Genomic DNA, 21,969 nt, shown 5'->3' with positions numbered 1-21,969 from the left:
TTTAATAATATGATACCAAGACTTCTTTTCTTATCTTGAACAGAGTACCAGAGAAGCAGAAATCAAGCTGAAAACTGAAAGCAGAGTTAAACTTTTTGCCTTGGATCCAGATGCACAGGTTAGACTTCTTACAAGGAAGCAGGGGTATTTTATGTTGATCCTTTTGACATGAAAGCAACTTACCTTAATTTTTCTTTTCTCTTTTTAAAGAAACTTGACTTTTCTAGTATTGAACCAGAAGTGAAGCCATTTGAAGAGAAATTTGGAAAAAAAATTCTTGTAAGGTGTAATGATTTATCTTTTAATTTGCAAAGCTGCGTTGCAGAAAATGAAGAAGGACCGACAACAAATGTAAATAATTAATTACGTTCTGTTAATTCAGAAATGAATGTCCTAATGTTTGGTTGGCACTATCCTTAATGGCAGGGATTCCTTGCTGTGATTGAGAAATTTATATAGTGGGGATTTTTACTCTTTTAAATCAAAATGAAGGCCTAAATCATACGAAAAGTAACTTTGCTGCTAATATTTTTGTTGGGTGGTGAAGAGAAATTTTTCTTTTACTATCTTTTATGTGTTGTCAGTAATACCTAGGGTCATGGCCATATGTGTGCATGAAAATATTACTTATCTTTTTTTCATACACATTTTTACAGTGATCTAGCTGCCAGAACTGACACTTGACTATTTATTTTTTTACAAAATGTATAGGTAGAACCTTTCTTTGTCACACTGTCACTATTTGATATTAAAAACAACAGGAAGATTTCAGCAGATTTCCATGTTGATTTGAACCACGCCTCAGTAAGACACATGCTGTCCAGTGCATCTCAACAAATGATGAATGGCAGTGGTGATAGCTTACACAGAATTCAGGACATCCATGAAACTGTCTTGCAATATCCAAAGCAGGTAAGAACTAGGAGCTTAAGAACTAGTAGGATTTCCTACATTATTTCGTTGGCTTTCTGTTATGTGATGTAAAATGTGCATTCTCCTTCTATATTTCTCTCTTGTTTTATTTCTAGGGAATATTCTCAGTCACATGTCCTCATACTGACATTTTCCTTGTGGCTAGAATAGAAAAGGTATTACAGGGAAGTATTACACATTGTGCTGAACCGTATATGAAAAGTTCAGATTCGTCAAAGGTATGTTATTTTCCTCTGTGGTGTGAAAAAAATGCTGAGCCAAACCAGATTGATTTCAAATTAATAGTTATTAATTTAAATCTTAGTTGTTTAACAGTAAATTCATATACCTGAATAATTTGATTTAGTAAGTTGTTGTTATTTCTAGTAACTATTATTATAGATAAAAGAACATTTTATTGGAAACATTTATTTCACTTTTTAAAATTGTGACAATGTGATTTTTACAATGTCTTTAAGTGAACTGTTTTGACAAAAGAATATTGGACTTCAGTGTGAAAATTGAGTTGAAAATTGTTGAACAGTGAAATATTAAATAATGGTTATATCTGTATGTCTCTCTTAGTTAATGCATCTTACTTAGTGTAACATAGTTGACATTTTCTTTGTCTCACTTTTTGGTGACAATACTTTACTGTAACTTTATCTGCATTCTTGCTGGTTTTTTCCTCTGGAACCACTGTGATCATTAAGCTTCTGGTTTTCTGTATAAAATGCTTTGCAGATTTGGTAGAATCCCAAATCACTTCTGGAAATAATCCACTGGAAAATCTTAAGTTTCTAGGAATCTAGGATAGCATAGCATTTTGATGTTCTCTGAAACATATCTACAGAAAGTTTTGTTAGTTGTTACTTCTTGTTTGTCAGTGAAGAAACAGAGGTTCAATTTTTTTGGTTTACAGTTATGCTTAAATAGCCAAACCAAGAAACAATAGAAAAGTGTTTTTGTAAGCCGTGTCAGCTGCTGTTGACATTCTGCCTGTTTTCAGCCAAGAAGAAACAGTTAACTTTCACTCTCTGCAGGGCAACAGTGTTCTTCCCTACAAATCTGATGCTGACTAAGCTGCATGTAAAAAACCATGTATTTTTCACTTGGTCTTAATATAGATCAACCTACTGATTTGTTTTTCCAGGAATATGTGAGTTATTTTTCTTTGTCCCAGCTGTTGTTGGAAAACAGCAGCTTTGTATTTTAGGAGTCTGGTTTTGATGTTGACTGTTACTGAGTTAAAATAAACCTGAACTGAGTGTAGGTGATTTTGGTGTCCTTGGGCCTGAGCCATGTGGGGAGTTTAAGTAAGCCCAGGTGTTCCCACATTTGATGCTGAGATCTGGACTTGTAGTTGCCCTGTGCAATGGGAATAGATAGTAGGAATGCTCATGGTTATATTAACTTATGCTTTCTGGCATTCAGTTGTTTATAATTTTATACAAATGAACATTTGGGAATTTTTCTTCTGTTCTTGTTCTCAGGGACTACACTGTATTAGTTGAAACAAAATAGAACAGTACAAACCATATAGGTCTCTGTGTGGACAATGCAGGCAGCGAGTTCCAGTTCCCTGCAAAATTACTGCTCTGGACAAGAAAAAGGGAAAATGGAAGCAGCAAATTCTATAGTGCAAGAAAAAAAAAATCACCTTTTCTCCCCTTAAATGTTGAATACAGTGATTTAATACTCATTACTTACCAAAGCTTTGTGTTATTTCCCACTTTTTACAGGAAAGGGTAATGGAGAGTTCTCTCAAGCACTCTAATACAATCAGCTTTTTATTGTATCAACAGCACAGATCAGGGATAGTATTCAGAAAGTTTTACTCTGTAGGTGGTTTTGCCTCTGGCAAAGAATTTTGCTGTATGTGTACATGGGGAAAGCTGATTTCTGGAAAAGAGAAGCCCGGGTGGTTCAGCTCAGTGTTGAACATCTCAAACCAGTGGGTTTCTAACTATGATTGTTGTATGTGTTGGTTCTGTATAATAGAGTTATTTGTTCATTTAAAATTTAACAAAATCAAGAATTTAAGCTTTCAGTGAGAACAATGTTGTAATGTCCATACATAGGCCGGTCCATGTGATGTTCATACAACTCTTTCCCGTAGTCTTTGTGTATTTGTAGTACGAGTCTTCCAGGTTATTGTACTACTTATTCTGCAGGAATGTGTTCTGGTACATAGGGTGAGCAGTGGATATAGGCAGGGGAACAAGTAAGACGGAAAATGTAGGGGTTTTTTTTGGAGTTGGAGTTTTGTTTTAAAAAACAGTTTAATTTTGCTCTAGCTTTCTATCTATATTCTGTATATAATAATATTTCTCTTACTTAATGAAGTATTTCTTATCAGAAGTGTAGATAAGTCTGTTTCCACCCACTAAATGCTGTGAAATCAGCAAGCTGTGCTTAACCTGAAATGAGTAGTTGAGGCATTACCAACTGTTTTTCCCCTCACATACTTAGGATTAATCTATAATTTTCTAAAGAAGATTTTCTAATTCATATCAGTGTCAATATGTGAGTTTTTCCCTTGTGCACTAATGGTTTAGAAAAACGTAGCATTTCAAATACGGCTATTTCTTACATCCCTTGTAGGTTGCACAGAAAGTTTTGAAGAATGCTAAGCAGGCATGCCAGAGATTAGGTCAATACAGGATGCCTTTTGCCTGGGCAGCTAGGTGAGGACAAATCTTGTCAATCTGTATTTTTTGCCTAACTTTTCTCTAATGTGGTTTTTTTGCATCTCCCTTCTTGTAAAACTTAACATGCTATTGAAATTATTTCTTGTTTTGCTTTGAATTAACCAGAGATTTCCAACAAACTTGCACTTCAGGTCTGTAGAAGGAAAAGAGTTATAAACATTCCTTACATTATTATTCAAACTGTTGATATTGCCAGCTGTTTTCTGTTGTCAATATTTTTTATGTTAATTAGGATGAAGTGGTTCACACTTGTTTGTTAGACTGAGCTACTTATGTGTTAAACTCCCCTACAATGTCAAGAATATGTAATGCTTAATGAACATTAATGAAGGATAGTGCAGAATATTCCAATTTGTAATTAAAAAAACTCCTGAAATGAATTTCAGGACTTTCATAAACTCAGCTAAAAGCAAGATTTTTACTTTCAGGACATTGTTTAAAGATGCCTCAGGAACCCTGGACAAAAATGCAAGGTTTTCTGCTCTCTTCAGACAAGACAGTAATAAGCTCTCAAATGAAGACATGTTGAAATTGTTAGCAGATTTCAGGAAGTAAGTCTGATTTCCCCACTTGAAAAAAGAGAAACAAGCCAACCTAAAACCCCTTACTCTAACCCTGAACCACACCCATATTTTGTTATGGCACGAACTGGAATGTCCAATATTTTGATGTATATATAAGATGTAATATGATGATATATGTATGTCTTTCACATAAAATGTAGAATCTGTATAAATATAACTGAGGCATTCAAACCAGCTACAGATCTTTTTCTTACAGGATTTGGGGGCTACAAGCAGGACTGAAGTATAATCCCACATTGTAACATGCAGTCAGCATCATATCCTGAAGTATCTCTGTGCTAGGAGTTATGTTTGCACAATATGCTCTTTTGTTTCTCAAAGGAAAACAAGTATGAGCGTAAATCATCTGTTCCCTGACCTTGGACAGGGGATGCTGGCTCTCAGAGAAAGGGATTCAAGCAAGTCTCCAGTTCACCTTCCTTGGGAATGTGTCTCAGGATACCTAAATAACAGAACAATAACATCGGTTGTCTTTTTTTCCAGAGTATTCTTAAAGACTTCATCAGTTTGTGTGCAAGGCTTACGGGTATATAACTGACAGATGACCATCTTCATGAAGTTTTTCATCCCCTTATTTAACAGGATGTAAAATAATAGAGCAATGTCTGCTGCTTTGCAAAGAAGTTCCCACTTCTGTTACAGCACAGTTAGCAGGAGCGGTGTTAACTTGAACAATCACTGAGCACGAAAGCTATAACACACTAAGCACAGGCTATAGTTTCTTTCTTCTTGCTTAGCAAATCTGATAAGGAGATGAGGTTTGTTACAGGTATTTTAGCTCACTCCTAGCAAGCGGCTGAACCTTTTGTTGAACTTGATGCAGCACGGACATTGCTCTGTATACTGATACTCCTTGCCATAAAGACTATTACTGGAATTGAAACAAACAGTAACTTAACCTGCCACACTGCTTTGTAAGTTAAGGAAGTGCTTTTGGTTGTTTCAGCATCCTGTCAGTGGAACCCTGTACGGTATTTCACAGGAATTGCAGTAAGAAAGGGGTTCTAATGTCTAAGGCATATCTATTGGAATTAGAATCCCAACTCCAACCAGAAGTTTACTTCACAGCACGGGATTCTTTTTGGGAAAACTTTGCATCCATTTGCTGTGCAATAATTTTAAAAAATCATGCTGCTGACTGTGTTTACTAATAAAGGGTTGTGCATGATTTTGGCATGGAAAATACTTGTACTTCATGTTTCTGAAATAGCTATACCGTAACATCTGTACTTGGTGGGTTTTACAGGGTGAATTTTTAGTCTAGAACAAGGAGGAGATAGAAACCTGCTGATTTCTCTTCCCCCAGATTTATCGTACTACCATGAATGCTTATCACTGGCCACTGAGATTTAAAACTTCCCTCTTTGCTGCAAGTGATAGTGAGTTACTACATGGCAAAACTTGCCTTTGACAACGTGTTTCATTTTGATTTAAAGAAAGAAAAAGTCATGCTTTTCCATGACCTTTGACACACTTGTGTGTCAAATATTTTGTTTTGGTTTTTTTTTTCCCTGAGAATTTAAAGGAAAAGAAAACTGTGTAGCTAGGCAAAAAGCAAGACCAGATCAGTCATGCACCCTCAAACCACCTTTCCTCTCATACTCCTATTTCAGGATATTACTTTTGCTTCTGTTTCCTATTATCTTTTTTTGCTGGCATCTGATTTGCTTTTAGCCTGACTTTGAGGGCTTTTTTTTTTTTTTTCCTTCCTACAGACCTGAAAAGATGGCCAAACTTCCTGTTATTTTAGGAAATCTGGATGTTACAATTGACAATGTGTCACCAGATTTTCCAAGTAAGTGTTAACAAACACTGTTAAATGGACATTCAGACTTCTTCCTCTTCAGTTCTTTATTTGTTTTTTTTCAATGTATTTTCAGATTACGTTAACTCATCATACATTCCCATGAAACAGTTTGAAAACAGTACCAAGACACTCACAGCATTTGAAATAGAGGAGTTTGTTCCCTGTATACCGAAATGCACTCAGCCTTTTACCATCTACAACAATCATCTTTATGTTTATCCAAAGCATTTAAAATATGACAGTCAAAAGTCTTTTGCAAAGGTGAGTAGAGAAAACCTGTGCCACCTTCTTTCTCAGGTTTAGTTAAGATTGTTTACATGTTTATTTCTGTGATGAACCTTATGATTAATTGTTTGGGTTTATTTTTTTAACTGCTGCTTTAGGCTAGAAATATTGCAGTGTGTGTTGAGTTCAAGGATTCTGATGAAGAGGACTCTTTGCCTTTGAAGGTTGGTCTTTTCATTTTTGTGGCTGATAGAAGTAAACAGTGAGCATTTAGCTAAGTAACACTAGTACTAGATTAATTGATCTAATTTGGTATGGGCTTGAGAGTAACTTCTGGATGGCTTGTTTGTTTCTGATAAAAGAGATTTCTAAAGAGTCCTCAGAGCATTTAATGTCTTTAATATTTTTTACTAAAATTCCAGGAATAAACTTGTTGCAAGCAAGGGTAGCTTATACCTGCTCCCCAGTAAGTTAAAACATTAAAGATTTTTATCAACTGCAGAGCCAAACTCTATTTTATGAGCTATTGCAGTGTATAAAAGGTGCCTAGAAGAACAGGTGTATAGGAATTTAGAGACATCCTGAAGTGAAATCACAGTGTAAGCTCTAATGCACAGCAGGCAGACTAAATGTCATGTAAAGAAACCATGTTAAACACAAGTTAATATATTTCAAATTCTGGGTGAGACATTCTAAGCTGAGAGTAAAAAAGAATCACAGGGTCTTTTTGTTCTTTTTTCCTTTTGTCTATTCTTAGTGTATCTATGGTAGGCCTGGTGGACCAGTATTTACTAGAAGTGCATTTGCTGCTGTTCTGCATCACCATCAAAATCCAGAGTTTTATGATGAGGTAAGCTGCCTTTCTGAAGAAACTTTTGCCAGGTCAGGTACTAAGTAAGTTTCAAAATACAAGAAAGTATTGGAGGATTGCAAAGTTCTCAGTTGAATCAGGTCACCTTTCTAAGGACTTCTTTTAAATTTTTTGTGTTTGATTTGTGGTCTAGCTTCAAATAACACACAACCTGGAATTACTTTTTAAATGTGGAACCACTAACACATGTCAGTGCTGTAGCTGAAAACTTCTAGAGAGATTTCTTTGCCTTTCAGATTAAAATAGAATTGCCCACTCAGTTACATGAAAAGCACCATTTGTTGTTCACCTTCTACCATGTGAGCTGTGATAATTCAAGCAAAGGGAGTACAAAGAAGAAAGATGTCGTTGAAACACAAGGTTTGTGCACTAATGCTTTATTTTCGGTAATTACTAGGGAATTTTCTTGAAGTATGCTTATCTGGTAACTCATAATTTTTGTTATCCATATAATGCTTTCTTATTACATAGTACTGACTGAAAGATTTAATAAAATATTTCTTCTAATTTAAATGTTTTAAATTTTGGTTTGGAGTGTCCATCAAATATACAGTGTTTTTCAAAATCATTGACATTACTTTGTGCTTTCAATGTTTTATAGTTGTTTGAGTTCAAATCATTTGGCCTTTACAGTAACATTTTCTATTTCATGAATTGCATGTCAGAATTACTTGGTAAGATTTTTGTTGTAAGGGTGTATGTGAAGTTTCATAATATTTAAAATTACTTGCCTTTCATATTCTGTAGTTGGGTATTCATGGCTTCCTTTGATAAAAGATGGAAGAGTGGTCACCAATGAGCAACAAATCCCAGTGTCAGCAAATCTTCCATCGGGCTATCTTAGTTATCAAGAAGTGGGTGTTGGAAAGGTATGTTGTAGAAAATGACTCTAATCTTAAAAAAGAACCCAAATATTGGGGAGAGAAGGTTTGGTTGTAATTCCCCAGTAGGATGATAAGATTTAAGTAATTTTCTAGCAGAATTTATATTCTTTTATAGTTGAAATTGAATGCTTGTCTGACTGAGACAAATCCGAAGAGTCATGGGAGACAAAAGAAAAAAAGTATTAGGGCAGGTTGAGTCAAATTCTTGTAAAAGTCAGAAAGTTAAGTTGTTACATACTTACTTCTGTTGTTATTTAGCTCATATAATTAAGAAATGCTTAATTTTCATTTTCTGTGGTAATAATTAACTAGAAGTTACAGTAATTTTTAAACATTTAAAATTATTTTGAGTTTATGAAGGTATGCAAATAATCTGAAGTCCTTTACTAAATTTTTTTTAGCATTTCATGCTGTCTCCTTTCAGTAAGTCCTTTATTCCTGAACAAGTCTTATTCTCACATCTTGATTTTTGTGATCTCTATACTTCACAAGTAAAATTTATGGTTGTATTTTTCAAAGCAGAAAGCTTGCATAATTTAATAATAAAAATCATACCAAGGAGCATACAAAACAAAAATGTGATAGGGAATTTGACAAAGAGATTGAAATGCAGAGACAAAATTGACTAATTTTGGAGGAAGAGACGTAAAATCAACAGCAAGAGGTTGCTCTCCTCCTGTTCTACCACCTGGTCTTTTTTAAACTCTGCTGTAAGCTTTCCAGTCATCATTTCCTCCACATCTTTCATCTTCTCACGTTGTAGGTGTATTCTTTATGCCTCTGATGTTTGTCTCTGCTCATGCCCATGGGTAGAAGGTTAGGACCAATATGACTACTTGCAGATTTAGCAATAATATCTCTCCCTAACTGGCTGTCAGGGTCGGCATTCTCATTCTCAGTTCTTTGGAAATGGGATGAGAAGAAAGGACTGGCTGCTATGTATCAGTGACACATGTTAAGTTTTAAACCTTGTGAGTATCTGTGGAAATTCTTGTGTTATTTTTCTGAGAAAACTAGTAAATATTTCTCTCTAGTCAGAAGTTTCTTTCTAGTTAGAGTTGTAGGGGAAACACAATCTGTGACTCACAGAGAATCAGTTTTAGCCATCAAGGAAAATACTGTGGGACTTGTAAAAAAACATTTTAAGCTTCATAAATGCTTTTGGAAATATTGCCTGCATAATTTTGCTTTTTTTATGACTTTATTCATTGCACCTTGCATTTCTTCGGCCTGTTTTTTTCTTTTTGAAAAAAGTGTTGTTAATGGCACTGCTAACTGGTTTACTTTAATATATTGCTACATTATTTTACTTTTCCCCCTCGTGTGTATGCAGCATTCTGGTCCTGAAATTAAATGGGTAGATGGAGGCAAACAACTGTTAAAAATATCCACTCATCTGGTGTCAACTGTGTATACACAGGTGAGTTATAAAACAAATTTAATTAGAGAACCTTTCAGGAATTATGTGCGTTTATAGTATGCATAGATATATGGGAAGATTCTTAAACTCAGTATGCTCATTTCATTTTTGTCTCTTGGGCTTTTCTCATGGTCTCTTTCTTTTACATCAGATGTGAAAAACAGATCTTAAATGGAAGCTGTTCAAACCATGAGCTTTTTTCCTCCTGTCATCCATTCTAGTCTGACTTTTCCAGTTAGAGCAGGGGTCATAGTTGTCTATAAGCTCTTTACTGGCATGTCTTCAAAGCAATGAGCTATTAGACCTTTTCATAGCAAACATATTATGATTGATTGGGATAATTGAGTATGCTATTTTCTGCATGTCAGTAGGAAGCAAATATAGGTAGAATTTTGTATAAGGATATTCAAAAAAACCTCGAAATTTCATTTTAAAAAATAAGACTTAAGTCTTCAGAATAGTCACTTCAACTTTTGTTTTTGAAAATTGAATCTATGGACAAAGATATATATTTATGCATATAAATATAAATATTTTTAATGGATAGTAATGTTAGATATTGTTTGTAATTTGTTGTTCTTTTTGTCTTTGACAGGACCAGCATTTACATAATTTTTTTCAGTACTGTCAGAAAACAGAGTCTGGAGCTTGCGCACTGGGAACTGATCTTGTAAAATATCTTAAGGTATGAAATGGCAGTGAATAACCGATTATATAATTAATTTATTCTTTTGCAAAGCCTTGGAGCTTCAGGCATTTTATAGGTCTCACTTTTCAGTATGAGAATTAGTATTGTGGCTATGAGTTGTACTAATAGAATATGCTGTGGAAAAAACCCACAAAAATACTTTCTGCCTTAAATAAATGTACAATTGCAATGTAAGAGGAAATCACAAAGAAATTATGAGACAGTATTGGTCAGCCTGATGAGTGGTGATTTCAAACACTAATGGCTCAATTTGTCAAAATAATCAAATTTAACTGTGGATGGTAATTGGGAGGAATCACAATTCTTTATTCTTCTAAAATTTTGCTTAGAAGGTCATCATTGTCATGTCTTCAGTTCTCTTTCAGAATTAGATCAATAGGGTGCATGATTTTCACTTCAGTTTTTTCTGATACAGATCACTTAGGGAGAAAGACCATCTTGTCTTCTGAGTAGTGTGGATGTGCAGGCAAACAGTCAGAGACAAAACAACTTCTTAACACCTAACACTAAATGGAAATGTTTGACATTTGTTGTCTGCATGCATGTTCAGCAAATACATTCTTTTTGTCAAATTCCCTTTAATTCCCGGGAATTTTGTGGCATAATACTTCATAGGATTAATTGCCTACACTGCCTTTTCTGTGAGGGTGGTTATGTCTGTAGGATCTTTTGCATGTGATGGAATGCAAAGGCATATCAGGAAGAAATTGTCATTAATTCACTGTCTCCAATTTCCATTAAGTAGTTAGGGATTTTAGTTCATCCTGGGTTTTAACGTAGTTGCTAGTTTATTGTTTAGTTGTAGGTGGTATAATTAGTATTGCACGTAGCACAGGTAAGAAATCTTCATGTTTTTGTGGAACTTCTATTTTCTAAACTAAATGTCTGCATTGGTGGATGAAATGCCAAAATATACCAGTCTCAACGTGCTGTTGGGCACAGACTTTTCACTGAATCATTACCTAGAGTGCATTTCAGTGGAAAAGTACAAGTAAGTACTTCCAAAATGCTGTTAATAACAGCTAATTTATATCTATAATTTATTTTCCTGTAGAAAACATTTACTAAATATTTATATTGGAAAATAGCCTCAATTGCTTTCTATGCCATATTTTTGTTATTAAACACCAAATGGTGCAAGCATTTTATATTTTGGGAAAAAGACTTGCAATAAATTTTATGGTTTCAGAATTTGTGATTTAAATGCTGTTGATTCACAGGAGTGACAGTATTACTACTCTCTTTTAGAGCCTTCATGCTATGGAAGGCCATGTGATGATAGCTTTCCTGCCAACTGTTCTAAACCAGTTGTTCAGAGTTCTCACCAGAGCAACTCAAGAGGAAGTTGCTGTCAATGTGACAAGGTAAAGAATTTTAAGAGGTTCATAGAGTCTATGTGATGACTGGGTTATCACATAAATCTCCACCTCAGTAGCATTTTTGCTGTTGCAATCACAGCTTTCTTTATACGTTTACTTGTTTTCTGACTTCTCTTTAGGGTTATTATCCATATTGTTGCTCAGTGTCATGAAGAAGGCCTGGATAGCTACCTGAGATCTTATGTGAAGGTAGGTAAAAGTAAATTGGATATTTCTCTTTTTTATTTCCCTAAGAAAAAATATATTTAAATTCAGTTGCATCTGTAGAATTTCAATTCTTTTGTATTATGCCATAATTTCATATTTAATTCTGTTTTTCCTCCCCAAGTATGCATATAAAGCAGAACCCTACGTTGCTTCTGAATATAAGACAGTACATGAAGAGTTGACAAAGTCAATGACAACAATTTTAAAGCCATCTGCTGACTTTCTTACGAGCAACAAGCTGCTTAAGGTATGTGTTGAACTGTTCTTTTTTACTATATGTGCTTATCTAGTAGTAACTGAAGAACAGGAACTAAGTTATTGAAATATGCATGTAGTGATCTTACTGAATGTTTTCTTTTCTCTGCAGTATTCATGGTTTTTCTTTGAAGTTCTGATAAAGTCAATGGCTCAACATTTGATAGAAAACTCTAAAGTGAAGGTATGTCAACTTTTGCAAAAAAGTATTCAAAGGAAGATCTATGTGGTCTCTTCTTTTTCCAATCACATGTTTCAGAAAGGGAGAGAAAGAGGCAGTAGGAGAAATCAGTTGGAATATTAAATAGTAAAAACTGCAGGGCTGGATTCAACATTAATATAAAAGAATAGAAACCTTTAAAATCCATGTAGAGCAGTCTGTGTAAATCGTCAGACTCTCTATTAGGATTTTGTATTCTTGTGGTACAAAGAAGTTGAGCAGTAGATAACACTGTGGCATTTGGTATAAGCACTATCCAAACAAATGTGGGCTTTTTCCCAAGCAATACTGTAGCTGTGATATTAAATGACCATGAGAACAGCAAGTCATGAACTTCACAGTCTTCTGTATGTAGTAAGAAGTATCAATATTTAATTTTGTGTTATTTCTTACACTGGAAGGAGAATGCTAAAACTTTAGAAATGTGGTTTTCTACAAGCTTAGCCTGTAAGCAGTATTTTTTTGCATTGGTGACAACTTTTTAATTTATTTACTTTTGGATTAAAGTAAGTCTTGAAAGTTTCAAGTAAACAACATAGTCTCAACTGAGTAACATATCAGGTTGTTGTGATACTGTTATCACTATTTTCACTGTGCATTTAGAATATAACTGGAAGTCTGAAATACATGAGGGAGAAAGTTATTGTACAATAACCAGGAAAAAATTTTATAGTTCTACACTTAAGACTTTGTGGTATGACCAGTGGAGTTTTGAATCCCAGTTTGACTAACCTCATTGTCACCTTCTCTGTAATGTGAACGAGAGAGGTGCAAAACTTGCTACAATTTGCAAGTGTTCTCACCCCTGAACAATGTTGCTTGATTTGCAAGCTCCTTAAATATAAATTATTTAGCGAGGTTTTTTTCTGCCTTACTAGATAATGTCATAAATGCAACATGCACTCAGATACTTCCTGCTTATGATATCTGATAAAAAGATGCATTCCTATGTGCAGCAAATTTATTTCTATAACAAGAATTATGTTTAATTACTGCCCAACAAAGACTGAGCTACAAGAGCATTGTAGGACACCGACATACTCACCAACACAATCTTTGGTTCTTATTTGTTTTTTCATGCATAAGTACTGTTTATATTTATAAAGGGATCTTTTTCAGCCTAAATGTCTATTTTTAAATTTTTTGAAAACTAGAGCTGGAGGTTTTGCACCACAAATCAAACACAAAGGAAGCAAATTTTCTAATCATTGATTTATGCAGGGCCTTGACAATGACTTGTTCTGTCTAGGAATGTTGCTTTTAATGTAATTCAAAAAACTATTTGAATAAAAGTACTTAGACTACTTGGATGTTTTGATTTCAGTTTTCAAAAACAAAAGACATAATGACTGTACAATTGAAACAATTTTTGCCAATGTCATCTACCTCACACCACATGTCATTAAGTCTCTTCAGACAAAAGACAGACTCTTTAGTAAAGGTTGTAAGATGCATAGAAATAAGAGACTGCAGTGCCAAAAAGCTGAAGAGCACTTACTGACCAATATTCGTCAGTGTAAAAATTCATTGATGAAGACAATATGGGTAGTGAGTGGAAAGAAAGAAATTATGAATGAAGAGGAAATCTTTTAAGCTAATTGGCAAACTACCAAAAAGTAAGAGAAGAGAGTTCTGATTGTGGAAACTTAAAAACACAGAGTAAGATTCTCATACCTGAAGAGCTGAGATTTTGAGGTTGTTGAGGAGTAAGAGAGAGAAAGAAGCATGGATGACAATTTCCTCAATGGTGAAAGCAGTTATTATCAAGATAGTTGCAGAACAGCAAAAAATGGGGTTTTTTTCAAGACAGAAATAACTATCTGATAATGTAGTTAGTATATGTGAACCAGCTGGTGTCTGCTTTGGAGAGGAAGATGGGTAAAATTAAAAGATTCCCTCTTATTCTTAAACTTGTGTTGTTTATTGAAGTATATAAAAATATTAATGCATTATACTTAGAAGCTTTTATACATGTGGTTTATGTCATCAAAGACTGCCTTGCTTGAATTTCAGTAAGAGAAGCTAGTCCATGTTATATTTTCTTCTAAACAAATGATCCTTCTCCCATTTCAGTCTAGAAAATGAGAAAGTTCAAAAACTGTTTCTTCTCTCCCTGTCAGGTTATCTATATGTTATCAAAATAAGGTTTTTATATATTCTAGTGTTATGAACCATATTTAATATTGCATCTGAATTAATTTGTAGCTGTTGAGAAACCAGAGATTTTCTGCCTCCTTTCATCATGCAGTGGAAACGGTTGTTAATATGCTAATGCCACACATCACTCAGAAGTACAGAGACAATCCAGAGGCCTCAAAAAATGCAAACCATAGCCTGGCTGCCTTTATTAAAGTAGGTACAGAAGAGATTTGGACTCCGTGGTTATTCTTTCAATAATATTGCTTCTGTATGGATTTTACAGAATCTTAAAGCCAACTCATATAAAGCTGAATATGCATGAAACCTTTTAAATATAATTTTATGTCCATGTTAAAATGCATTGAAGTTTAATTTACATCTTCTGTAATCAAGATGACATCCATTCAGAAATTTGGTAATTTAAGAAATGAATTTATATTTTATTCAAAATGTATTTTGGTTTTTCTTTTTATTTTTTTCCTTTAAAAATACCATCTGGGTTGCCTTCAAATCTTGCAAGTTTTCAGTAGTGCTTTATTTGCATACATGTTATGTGGGAAGACTTTCAGTGCCTTTCATTTTTCAGCCAATAATATCTACTAGGGAGAAAAAAGGATGGGAACTGAAATACTAGATAAAAATTCTAGTGGTATTACATTTTCATTTCTGTCAAGATAGAGTTCTTTTCAAACTGCTTTTTGTTTGTGATTTAAGATCAGCAGTCTTAAGGGAAAATTTAATATTCATATATGTACACATATGTTTGGTTTGCATGTTTTATTTTTTTTGTATTCAAACAGAAATGTCAATAATGTGTTTGGACAATAGACTTATTAAATACAGAAATATAATTACTGAATGCAGGGACAGTAGTAAATCAATTCTATCTTGGTTTTACTTGTTCTCCCCAGAGGTGTTTCACTTTTATGGATAGAGGCTTTGTTTTCAAGCAAATCAATAACTACATCAGCTGCTTTGCCCCAGGAGATCCAAAGGTACTCAGTGTTTTTAAACAAGCTATTTTTAAGTGTTGTCTCTTCTTGATGCATGGGGATAAAGTCCTGCATTAAGTCTTTTCCCAGTTGCATTAGAAGTCCCTGCTCTGTGCCTAGAGCATTTTTTCCCATCAAACCACCGTTTCCTATTTTGATTCATGCAATTTTGCCCCCCTAGAGTTCGGGAATCACAGAAGTAGTGGGGTGTGGGGGTGCAACACTAAGCAGAAATTTTAAGCATGAGTGCAAGAAGTCTGAAGTTGGAAGAGTTGGTATTGAATATCTTAAGCTACTCTTAACTGGAGTGGGGAAAGCATGTATCAGATGCCCAAAGAATTCCTGCTGTGTGTCCAAAGTTTTCTTACATCAGTACATAATAGGATTGTAAATTTTGGACAATGTGAATAGTAAATAGGACCAGTTGTTAAGTAACAGTTTTTAAGTAACAGTTACTCTGGATTTATTATGTGCTGACGTGGAGCTTTGACAGGTCTATATCCAACATGGTGCAAGACTGAAATGAATCACCCTTTTGTGTTAAAAATTTGTTTTTAATATGTTATTCAAATCACTACATTAGTTGTTTAATTTATACTATATTTTTTCAGGCTCTTTTTGAATTCAAATTTGAATTTCTTCGTGTAGTCTGTAATCATGAACACTATATACCTTTGAATCTACCCATGCCATTTGGAAAAGGCAGAGTTCAGAGATACCAAGGTAAGTTCTTCTGAAGTAGTGTATGGCACATTTCTTGTATGTCAGCTTTTTATTATTAGATGTGTACGTCTAACTTCAGGTCTGTGAGATGATGGAAAACTTGAAATTGTTAAATAGAAGTCTAAAGTTTCAGTCCTTTCACTGAAAGTTAAAGGAAGTGCCTTATGTAGCAGAGTAATCTTTCCAAAGAAAGAAATGGTAAACTTTTTTTTCATGTAGTTGATTTAAAGGAACTTGAGTAGGTCTGTATCCCAATTTTCTGCTTTGATCATGTCAGGCCTTCCTTTCTCTAGAAGTGCTATTCCTTCCACAGCTGGTGCCATTGCAGGAAGTTTGTTCACCCCAGGTGCAGAATTTTGTATTATTCCTTGTGGAACTTGATTACCGTTTCTGTGGAATCTAGATTCTTCTGAAATGCAGCTCTGCCTTTTGAGCAAGTGGACTGTACCTGTCCACAAACTTCATGGGGCTCTCCATTTTCAGGTTGTTGATGAAGTAGTATTAAGTAGGAGAGTCCTTGGGAAATTCCTCTTGCAGCTGTCTCCAAATAGAGTACAAACCATTGATCTCCAGCTTTTGAGCCCAGTGATCCACATAGTTATTTTTCACATTTGGGTGTCTCTTCACCTAGAGTGAAATGTCCCAGCTTGGATACAATGACCATGGTGACATCTGCTATTCTGCCCTTAAAACAGACCAGTCTTAAAACATTATTTACCCTGGGTAAATTTATTTTGGCTATTCCCAGTCACACTCTTTCACTTGCTAAGAAATGACTTCACCATGGCTTAACAAAGGTGATAGTGAGCAATCTTCTAATGGTGCCAGTTAACTCTCTGTGTCTCATCTGGTGGTGGGGATTTGCATGACTGGAGGTCTCTCAGGGGATCTCTGAGCTGATCCTTATCCACTGGCAGTAATTGTCTTTCTTGAAGATAGTTTTTGTACTATTAAGGCCTGGAGTCATGTCAGCAAAGGATAAAGTAACAAAGTTATGGAGTACTTCAGCCTCACCCAAGCCCACTGTCTCTAAATCACAGTCCCCATTTAGCAAATATCCCATGTTTTCCTTATTCAGGGGTTTAATGCTAATGTAATGGTAAAAGCTCTTCTTGTTATGATGTCCATTACCAGTTTCAGCTGTAGCTAAGCTTTGGCTTTCCTGGCACTCTTCTCTGAATACTTCTGTATTCCTCTTTTGTAGCTTGTTCTTGCTTCCACTTTGTGGTTCTTTTTTTTCTTTTTTTTGGTGTGTGTAGGAGCTCAGTCATGAAAATCCTGTGTAGCCCAGCTGGGTTCCTGGTACATCCAGTCTTGTGCCAAAACAAGTCATATGCTAGCTATTGCTTCTGTGGCTGTGAAGACACATTAATTTCTTCCAGGCACTGAACTACAGCAGCAATTACTAAATAGAGGCAAGGAAGGTGCTTTTTACAAGGAATACCTAAACCTATTTTTGTAGAATAGGCGCTTCTTTTGGAAATATTTATTCAGTAGATTCTGCTAGTTGGTAAAGTTGAATATCACTAATTCACACTTCCATCAAGGTAGAGCAAGATAAAGCAAGATTTGAGATCATGAGCAGAACAGCTGCTTAGAACTTTTTTCTGTCTTTGGCTTTTTCAGCCTTTGGGAGTGTCTTGGATAATAACACTGCATAAATATTTTCATAGAAAAGAGACTATGAGCTGCTGGCTTAGGGAACCTTAAAAATAGCAAAATCAGAGAAGGCAGTGTTCCTGATGGCACAATAAAGAAGAGTATGAAGTGCTCCCTGGGAACTAGGAGTTCAGCCAGGAAAGAAGACCTTTATCAGAAGTGGTTTTGGCTCTGTTTTGCTTTGTTGAGCAAAAGATATCTCAGGTGATGTGGCTGGCTCTTAAGTGAGTTACAAGAATGCCTGTAGAATGTCTGTGTAATGGCTGTGCTGTCTCAGATATACTTCTTTCTGACTTGAGGGATTCCTTTACTGAGAGAGATTTATTTGGAAAATGAAACTGCTTTGAGATTAGCATCTGGTTTTTGATTACTGTATTGAGCAATGAGAGTGAACATGAGGAGCTCTAGGACACCTCAGCTAATGTTGTAAATATACACGTTCTAATAAATTCAGTTTGTTAGAGCCCTTCGAACTGAAGTTCGTCTTAAGATGTCAAAAATTCAGTACATAAATGGACTGGGTTCTTTTATTACATGAAAAGTACTTAGGAGAGGGAGTAGTTTGGCTTTACTGTGTCTCATGTGCTGGGCTTTACTTCAACCTTGAGCTGGTTGATAAAATGATTTAAATAAAACCATTCCTTATGTGAAATTTGTATTTTGCTTCCAGACCTTCAACTGGACTATTCATTAACTGATGAATTCTGTAAAAATCACTTCTTGGTTGGACTGCTTCTAAGGGAGGTGGGCAATGCCTTACAAGAGTTCAGAGATGTGCGGCAGATTGCCATTAGTGTGCTCAAGAATTTGATGATAAAGCATTCTTTTGATGATAGATATGCTACCAGGGTAAGTCTATTGCTATGCTAGTAGTACAAAAGCATAAAGATTTTGCACACATACAAAAACTTTTTTCGTTATTAGAACAAACCCTTGTTAATTTTCCGCAAAATTATTTCTGCCCAGACTGTGATGAAAACTGTATCAAGACCAATCTGCATGTTCCATCTTCTGACCAAATGAAATGACAAAGCACCTTTTAATATAATTATATGTGGGTTTGCATTTTAGCACAGCGTACTCTAACTGCTGTGCTTAAATTAATCAGATTTTTTGAGCATGTTTTAAGCTCTTCATTTCATTAAATATTAGCTCTTAATATTTGGCAACTGCCCTTCTATCTATTATTCATGAAATTGGTATAAGAAAACTAAAAGTCATGGTGGTAAATTCGAGTGATTTTTAATTTCTGACTCCTGTTGACATCAGTGATGCTGTGGAGAAACCAAAAAAATTGTAATGAAAGGTGTCATTAAGTCATCAAACTAACATAATTTTAATTTACTTGGTTGGTTTTAGCTGAAATGACATTAATTTTGGAGGTTTTTTGCATTATATTCAGACAGTAAATCCAATTTGCTGATCTTCTGTAAATTAGAATGAAATACAGTGATGATGACTGCATTTGCCATTTATGAATTTATAAACTTGAACTCTGACTTGGCAAATATTTATTAAGTGCTCTTATTTTATTTTTTTTTGTAATTTAGGAGTGAATAGATTAAAACTAGTCAGTGATTAAAAATTAAAACTGTAATTTTTTAATGAACTGTTAAACTCTATTTAGGGCCATCAGGCAAGAATAGCCACCATGTATTTGCCACTCTTTGGTCTGCTCATAGAAAACGTTCAGCGGATCAATGTGAAAGATGTGTCTCCATTTCCTGTTAACCCTTCCAGCAATGTGAGTGACAATTTCTGTTTGGTCTTCTGAATTGTTTTTATCATAATTTATTGGTAACATGTATGGGAAACATTGCATACTCCATGCAAAGAAGGGGCTTCGTAAGCTTCGCAATTCTGCAATTTTTCATCACAGTCCAAGACTGAAACAAATGGACCATAAAAAGATTGTTAATTTTCTAGAAATTTGAGAAGAACTTAACCCTGAAGGAGTGTGACTTTGAAAGAGCTGTAGTGCAAGAGGGCTACAGGAAAATTATTTAAAATTTAATTTGTGAAGGGTATATATTGATATGGTTGAACACAGTTTTTAAATGTGAGGTTTAATTATTTATGTATTTTACTTTTGTCCTCATCTTGTTGTGTTCCATTTAGTATTAAGAAAGAAAATCTCCCAAACTCTTCCAACAAGATAAATATTTGGGTGTTTGAAATAAAAGTAATGTGAGTCTTTTTGAAATACCTCTTTTATAGTGTTTAAAATTCAATTGAATACTCATTTCTTCAATGTTTCCTGAAGTGTCTTAAGTTTTAGGGGATCCCAAGCTTTGCAAATATGTGAACATCTCTGCTCCTTTGAGCATATTTATAGAAATTAAAATTTAAGGAAGAAATACTTTGCAAATATTTCTCTAGAAGATGTCATATTCACAAAGTCCGTAATATAGGAAAATAATCATATTTTCTTCTTTTTTCCAAACAGAGCACAAAGGATGATGCGCAGATTTTGCCAACTGCAAGTCAGTTAGTAACACCACAAAAATCAGGAAACACATTGGATAACAATCTTCCTAAAGATCTATTTGGTGTTATCTCTGGCATTGGTAAGCACTTAAAAAAAAGTAAAATAAAATAATTAAAGAGGAACTCTTGAATTTTTTCAGTCTGTACATGAAATCTGTCTTTTGGGCTCTTTTGGGATTTGTTCTTCTATATGAAACTAAAGCTATTTTCTGGAGCAGGACTGCTTTTTTTCCCTGTGAAAGATGATGCTTAAGATATAAAAAATCACGGTGGGGTTTTTTTATGAAATAGATATGCTTCTTCGTAGAAGTGTGTAAGTATTGCTACATATGTTTTTTATGCATGTATCTACATAGTTGTACATAAGTCTGTATGTTTGTGCTTATGTATATACTTTGCTGGAATTCTAGAATAAGTTTGTCTTCATTCAAAATAACTAAATGGAATTAATTATTTGCCTTCTTGAAAAATATATGGTGATTTTAAGTCTGACTGAACTATAGATTAACTTGTATGTATTGTTTGAGATTTTTATGTTGTTTGGGGTTGTGGTTTTATTTTTTTTTTAGCTTCCCCATATACCACATCAACTCCAAATATTAATAGTGTGAGGAACGCTGACTCAAGAGGCTCTCTTATAAGCACAGACTCAGGAAACAGTCTCCCAGAAAGACACAGTGACAAGAGCAATTCTCTTGACAAGGTAAAAAAACCCAACAAAAACAAAGCAAAAAACAAACCAAGATAAACCCTAAAAGTGTATTTCTAAAATTTCATCCTAAATGTTATAGAAGTTAAGTACTCTGATCTCCATTGTCAATGGGCTTTCTAGAATGACTTCAAAGCAGTATTTTATATAAGTCTTTTGCAAAATAATTATCTTGTGAACTGCTTTTGCATTGCATTTACTGAACTGTTTCACAAAAAATGCAAACAGGTTTTCGATGTAGAGACAAAAGCATGCAGTTGTTTCCTTTGCTAGAGAAAGGCACTGGAATAAGTATATTGAATTTTGCTTGAGAGGATTTAATTCCAGTTAGAATAGCTTCTTTGATTTTGTGGAGACCATCATTCCATCCCTTTCTATGCTCAATATACTTAGAATTTTTAAACTGTTGAAAAAAATAGTTGTGCTTTCTCCAGGTGATTTCTTTATCTTAGTTTGACTTTTCTGAACCGTTTCACTTTAAAGCTGTTACAAATTAGGAGCTCTGGCTGCAGTAGCTATGAGGTATTCAGTCCTGTCTTTCTAGAGTTTGTGTCAATACTGATCACTTTTCATTTTCTTAGCTCTGGTTGTGCTAGTCACAACATGTTAACTTTTTCCCCTTGACTCTGACATGCCTTCGTGTGGCAGAGAGAGAAGCTTCTCAGAAGGCACTCTGCTCATGCTTTGCGCCCTAACGGAGAAGAAGAAGAAAATTATCACCCTCCAAAGAAAAACCGTGTTACTATGGATTTTTCACTTCTGACAGTCCCAGCTTTGCCCGAGAAAATTTTGCATACTACTTTCTCTCTTCAGTTTCAAGAAGTATCTGGTTTTTGTGCTTGGTATAGTTGAGCTTCTGAGTGAAGTGTGTGGTCAGTAGTTTTGCCGCTTCTTTGCAACAGTTGGATCTCAAACCCAATATATATTGCAATTTGACCATGTAAAATATGTTCAAAGGTCAAACTTGGAGTGCATGCATGTGATCTAGTTTAAGTATAAAAATTCCAATCAGTTTAAATAACTGCAGAATTTGAGTCTTGGGGTCTTTGATAGAACTGAATGTTCTTTTTATGTAT

General features: G+C 34.7%; 1 protein-coding gene across 1 annotated transcript in view; it reads left to right on the top strand.

The window, feature by feature from the left end:
- The window catches only part of LOC116992265 (dedicator of cytokinesis protein 9-like), a 114,970-nt gene that overhangs the window by 66,046 nt on the left and 26,955 nt on the right, over positions 1–21,969 (top strand). The window contains 25 exon segments of the mRNA XM_033051720.1: positions 44–118; positions 211–351; positions 712–912; positions 1,029–1,151; positions 3,517–3,599; positions 4,052–4,174; positions 5,923–6,002; positions 6,088–6,275; positions 6,398–6,463; positions 6,997–7,089; positions 7,347–7,470; positions 7,858–7,979; positions 9,328–9,414; positions 10,010–10,099; positions 11,372–11,487; positions 11,622–11,691; positions 11,831–11,956; positions 12,077–12,148; positions 14,390–14,536; positions 15,235–15,318; positions 15,927–16,038; positions 18,368–18,546; positions 19,325–19,441; positions 20,144–20,264; positions 20,754–20,887. Of these exon segments, the coding sequence (XP_032907611.1) occupies positions 44–118; positions 211–351; positions 712–912; positions 1,029–1,151; positions 3,517–3,599; positions 4,052–4,174; positions 5,923–6,002; positions 6,088–6,275; positions 6,398–6,463; positions 6,997–7,089; positions 7,347–7,470; positions 7,858–7,979; positions 9,328–9,414; positions 10,010–10,099; positions 11,372–11,487; positions 11,622–11,691; positions 11,831–11,956; positions 12,077–12,148; positions 14,390–14,536; positions 15,235–15,318; positions 15,927–16,038; positions 18,368–18,546; positions 19,325–19,441; positions 20,144–20,264; positions 20,754–20,887 (2,874 nt within the window).

This window comes from Catharus ustulatus, chromosome 2, assembly GCF_009819885.2.
Source record: "Catharus ustulatus isolate bCatUst1 chromosome 2, bCatUst1.pri.v2, whole genome shotgun sequence".
In the NCBI taxonomy this organism is placed as follows: domain Eukaryota; kingdom Metazoa; phylum Chordata; class Aves; order Passeriformes; family Turdidae; genus Catharus; species Catharus ustulatus.
Note: the sequence above shows the minus strand (reverse complement) of the source record. Positions and strands in the feature narration are given on the sequence as shown.